Source organism: Manduca sexta, chromosome 14 (assembly GCF_014839805.1).
Source record: "Manduca sexta isolate Smith_Timp_Sample1 chromosome 14, JHU_Msex_v1.0, whole genome shotgun sequence".
Lineage (NCBI taxonomy): Eukaryota > Metazoa > Arthropoda > Insecta > Lepidoptera > Sphingidae > Manduca > Manduca sexta.
In genome coordinates, this window is record NC_051128.1 from 12,692,008 (window position 1) to 12,698,007 (window position 6,000).

The 6,000-nt window shown below is 40.5% G+C and overlaps 1 protein-coding gene across 2 annotated transcripts in view; it reads left to right on the plus strand.

Moving 5' to 3' along the window:
- Positions 1-5,629, plus strand: part of LOC115445241 (palmitoyltransferase ZDHHC8B) — a 29,190-nt gene extending 23,561 nt beyond the window's left edge. Inside the window, exons 7-9 of one of the 2 annotated variants that reach the window (XM_037438422.1) lie at positions 321-541; positions 1,185-1,343; positions 5,417-5,629. In XM_037438422.1, the coding sequence (XP_037294319.1) occupies positions 321-541; positions 1,185-1,343; positions 5,417-5,471 (435 nt within the window). In that variant the 3' untranslated portion in view covers positions 5,472-5,629. The remainder of the gene's footprint in view (positions 1-320; positions 542-1,184; positions 1,344-5,416) is intronic. The other variant, XM_030171447.2, reaches the window with a different exon arrangement.
- Positions 5,630-6,000: the final 371 nt, after the last annotated feature.

Here is a 6,000-nt window from a genome sequence, read left to right on the forward strand (position 1 = left end):
ATGGATTTTACTTTTAAAGTAATTGTCACTGTATGCTTAACATTACTCAATATTTAAAAAATAATATAGATATGATGATTTGGAAAAAGTTCAACAACTGTTGGTAATAAATGAAAATCCAAAAATTTAAGCAAGCAAATTAGAATCGTTGAGAGTTTGAGTATTAAGTACCATCAGAATAAACCTCTATTAGATATTGGGCTCATGAATTAAGAGATTATGTTTACTAGCAAGTTTCTTTTATGAGTCCAAAGATTGTAAGGCAAAGGTTGCGATACCCGCCACTCCGCTATGGGAGGGTGTAACTGGGAGTGGCGTAGTATGTAGCACGCGTTGGCGCGCAGCTGTCCCCGGGGCGCGAGGAGCCGCCGTGCGAGCTGGAGGGGCCGGGCGCGTCGCAGAGCGCGGACTGCGAGCCCACGCCGCCGCCGCTGCAGCGGAGGGGCTCGGCCGCCAACCTGTTCCCGCCGGCTGAGCACCACCACCTGCCCCCGAGACACCATCACTATCCGAGACTTAGCCCGTTATCGAGAAATACTAGGTGAGATTTTTTTTTCGTACGTGCCATACTCGAAAGTCACCTTACTGCACCTGATAGTAAGTGGAATAGGATCCAGATTAAGTGTTGACTGACAAATGATGATTACCCGTTACCAGTTATATTTATTTTATTATATTACACATGAATTAGTAGAATTATGACTGCCTCGGTGGCGTAGTTGTATTGCACGTCCGGACGTGTACCGGTACAATAGCGCCCTGAGGTCCTGGGTTCGAATCCCGGGTCGGGCAATGTGATATTTGGGTTTTTCTGCTCAGTATCAGCCCGGAGTCTGGAATTTGTGCCCGATATGGCGATAGGCTCGCCCCCTATCACATCATGGGACGGAACATACTTGGCGAAAAGTGGGTGCCCTAGTTGCGCCTCTGCATACCCCTTCGGGGATAAATGCGTGATGTTATGTATGTATGTATGTATGAATTAGTGAAATTTTCACTTAATGTACTTGAGTTTTTATATTCTATGTTGCAAATTAAAAAATACTTCAGTAATAATATTACTTAGGGAGACCGACGATCAGCAGTGGACAGCGATAGGCTAATTGATAGATTGATTAATAATATTTGGCGCATGCTAGTCTTGTAAATGCAAATCTTATTTGATCATTTTTTCCACTCCACAGTCACGGCGGCACGACTACATCAGGCTACCGCGTGGTGATGGAGCCGCTGCGGTACGAGTCGGGGTCGAACGGCGGCGCCCGACCGTCGCCCACCATGCAGCAGCGGATCAAGGCTCTCGGCGTACCCACGCCGCTCGCAGTCAGCAGTCCTGTTAGAAGGTACGTACCACTGGATACAGGACTAGCAAGCGGGGGCTGAGAGAACCATTGACTGTATGAAAAGTAAACAAAGCATTCAATTTTGCTATATTGAAAAATTGAGCCAGGTGTGTGTTTCGTCTCATCTCTCGCTTGCAAAAAAAAACACTCAAAAACAGACATCATTGTCGATTGATTTACATTTAACTGTACAATGCTTACAATGTTATTAGATCAAAATTTCAAATATACGGATAATTGGCGATGTATCTGAAGGAAGACAATGTTCCCATAAAAGTTTTCTAGGTATTTATATTATTTCCCATTGTGTCATGGCCTGTTCCTGTCATATACTAAAAACGTAAGATGTTTATTTGTGTAGATGCGACACATCTGTGAGGTAAAAAATATTTAGTCCTTTACCACTACATTAAATAGATTTTAAATTTTTATCAATTAAAAATTACCACGAAGATCTATTATTATTCTGGTATAATTAACACGTTTAGTGTTCCACTGTAACTTCTAAATGCCCATTTAATTATTGTGATGGGTAAGATATATTATCTTCAAAAATTTTAATAAATCGTCGCATCTGCTAAAATAATTATAATTTTACGATTCTAAAATCCCCTGAACCTATTGGGAATGCATCGCTTTTATGGTTTATTTTATTAAGTGTTTATTTGCATGTACAATGGTTTGCGTATTCACTATGTTTAGTACATACATAATTTTTGGGAACACTAATTGTGTGTCGATACTTTATTGGTGTACATTAAGCTTAGTCACGGGGCGTGGTTATATATTTGAAGTGTAAATTGGTATTAAAAAAAAACTGTTATTTAAGCACACGTGATGTTAAGTTATTTAAGACAAGTGCTAGTCAGATTGGACATTGGTTTCACTTGATTAGTTTGCCAACATCCGGCTCGAAGGACCAAATGTTATGTAAGCACGCCTGTGATATTTTACTCTGAAGGTGTTTGATTGCGACAGTTATTTATTATTTGTTTCTACATACTAATATGTTATCACTCGATATAGAATACACATAGTTATTAATCCACTAATATATGTAACATAAACACAAACATCTTTAAGTATAAATACTATGCAAATATTGATAAATATATTAAATATTGTGTTCTTCGTTGTGCATTTCTAATGTCTATATAATGTATTGAGAAACAATTAAAAAACTTTCTCAATATAATATATTTTCCTGATATGAGAACATGTCACATTTATATAGAGATCATTTTGTAAAACCCAGGACATGACTTACGTTGATTACATCGTTATAGATATTGTGTTTCGCACAACGAAGTATAGCAGTATTGATATAAAAGTAATACAGTAGAAATGAAGATTACAGCCGAGTAGCTATAGATACTAAGTAATTTATTATTTAGGGTCCCGCAGGGCATCGGAACCTGCTTAAATATCTGCCTTGTCTTAAATTCTATTGTCTTTTTACATGAGGTTCATTTTATGGAGTTCACAAATGTTTATTAATTATAAAATTTATAATTAATAGTAATATTAATGTGTCAAAATCTTATGTTTTTGTATACGTATCCGTTTGCTGAATAAATAAATTTTAAATTAAACTATTTTCCCCCTGTGACCATGAAGGCTGCAAAGTCTTCGAAACGTCGGAATAAAAGTAAAATATTAAAACCGCGATAAAATTCGTAAAATAGTTTAATTTAAATATCTAACATTCGCGTAAACTTAAGAAATCATTAAATAAATTTTAAGTGTAAATTATATTCCAAATTTAGTTTCATTAGAATCAGCGTTTAATTGTGTGTTTTGAATAAATGATATAAAGTAGATTTTCAAACAATCATTTCTGCTCTATTACTATATGTAATACGATACGATATAAACTATGTGATCGTTTAACGCTTACCACGGCAGGTGGACCTAACGCATAGAGCCGACGTGCCGACGGTAAATCGTTATGACACTTGTATGTTACACTATGTTTGTGTGTGGTTGTCTTTTCTGACGTGAATTGGTGGATTTTGGTGAATAAAACGTTCAATGACGTGTTTTAAAGTATTTTTTGTCATGACGTACTATCACGTCGTGTACTAGATTGATGTGATACATGGTTGCGTTAACCGATTAATTATGTTGGGTTTAACAATAGTTGAAAATCGTTATTCAAATATTTTTTTGGTATGACGTATTATGACGTCGTGAAAAAGTTTGATGCTATACATGTTTGTGATAACTGATTAATGATGGACTTGGGTTTTGACTGTGTGTGCATGTTGATATTGGGGATCTGGCGTGACTTTTTAGCTCTGTGTGTAGTAAACAATGATTTCGCTAGTACTAAAAATGGAATAATTGCTTTTAATATGGCAGTATTAACACGGCAATCATATATAAAAATAATTTATTAACACAAGAATCCACCAATTCACTGAAATCTTTTTATTCTTCTATTATAATTGCTTTTAGTTGGTTCGCTATGTAAGGTGTTCAGATTGACTGGTTTCTGAATTTTGCATCTTGGTGTGTTTTATTTCTTGTGGTTACAGTGTGTTTATTTTCATTGATTGGTATGCAAATAGTTTATTAATATTGGTTGTGGAAGATTTTAAAATTATTAATTACAAAAAGGTTTAACTATACTTTTCGGAGATAATCTACTTAAAAAAAGAAATGAGGCACAACACAATAGGTTTGGCTATTTTTTTTTATCAAGTTTGATTGCATGAATCTATTTTTTTAATGATGCCTGTATTTATTTTTATTTTCAGAAACAAAATTAAACTTAGTCACCTCTGCTGTGTAATTTAAAAAGGAAACAAAATATAGCACGATAATTTAAAATCACAGACAATTTTTACGCATCTGAGATGGCTATTATTTTTTTATTTGCATGGATTTAGATTACAAACTTGTGATTGTATGTAATTTAGAGTTGTGTATGTTTTCATTTGCAAGCTGTTGTGGACATACGGACCGGGCACGTAGCGCGACACATTACACGAGTGACGATGGCTACAATCGTTTCTCTATGGTCGATTTGTAACCACACCAATCACATGGTAACAGGATTTCTTGTGATTGTCTGTGCCGTTCGTTTTCAGTAGATTTGGTATCAGCTTAGTTTTTCTTAATAATGTTAAATCGTTTTACATCAGGTGTTGAAGTTGTCAGTATAAAATTAATTGACAGTGCAAATTTATAATGGATTAGTCATAATTTAAATTAGATTTGGTTTATTTGCCAGATATATTTTTTTTTCATAACATTATTAAAGAGGATATCAGTTGCAACAAAATGTTTTGTAGTGAAATATGCATTATTTTATTACCAGTACAATATGTGTCGCGCTAAGTTCAAGGTAACTGCATTTTATCCTGATGAAATTACGTCAATGTCTTTCCAAGTTGTTTGCATTATATGGGTTTAATCCAAATATATTTAATAACTATAAATACACCGAAATCGGGAAGCGACCGACGCAGGTATGTTTCATACAGACATATTAGATATTTTCGTCAGGATGAGTGCGGTAGAGTAGCTCGCTGTAGACGTAGTGTATGTATAGTGTACAATAATTAGTCGTGGCATGTGGCGTTGGCATGCTCCCCGCAACCGTAGTGGCCGCCGTCGCCCCGCGCATTCAGAACGACGCTGCGACCGGCCACCGACCTCGACGTGTATACACGTTCACAAGTAGTGTAACTGCTCGTTTATTGATGATGGACTCGAGGGCGGAAACTGGTCGTCGGCGATAGCACTCTATATTTACTTAGTTAAATGAATGATCCATTCAGATATATTATATGATATTCGCTGTCATTGCGGGTAGCGAACACGGCGCAGTACACCACCTTCGCACCGCAATATAATATCATACAAATATCCATTTGGAATGCCTCACACATACTTTGTATTATAATACGCTTAGTATATTTTGCTACCCACGGCGACAATGAATATTGTAGATATCCGAGCGGGCCTCACAAACGTTCTGATGCAAAGCGGTCGGGGCGAGGGCGCCGGTGGCGCGATCGCACGTGCAAACGCTTCGCCCCGCAGCTCCCTTCTCCTTCTGTCCATAGGCCGTACGATAACGATAGCGAGGGCTCGGACGAGCTCGCGCGTTTATACCCCTGACGTGAGCGCCGCGCCCGACAGGTCCAACCCGGGCACGCCGACGCAGCCGCGGCGGCCCGACTTCATCGGCGTCGGCGCCGCGCGCACCTCGCCGCAGCGCCGCTTCCTCTCCGAGGGCGAGCTGCTGCGCGCCGAGCCCGCCGCGCCGCACCGCCCCACGGCCGACGACATCCGCGAGCTGGCCGCCAGCCCGCAGCGCGGCGCCTACGCCTGGGCCGAGCGCGAGCGCGCTGCGCGGCGGCGTGGCCGTGCTGCCGCCCGCGCCCGCCGCGCCGTCCCCGCTGGCGCGCCGCCGCCCGCCGCCCGCGCCCGCGCCGCGGCCCGCGCGCCCGCTGTCGTTCGTGCGCGCGCTGGAGGTGCAGGACGCGCTGGACACGCGCGCGGCGCCGCCCGACCCGCCCGACCGCGCCTCTGTGTACGACTGTAACTACGAGATCTCCGTCTGACTCCGCACGCGCCCTGTGCACTGTGTCTTGTGATACCCTCAGCTGTAAATACGACTGTACAGTATACAGTATACACCCAGTGT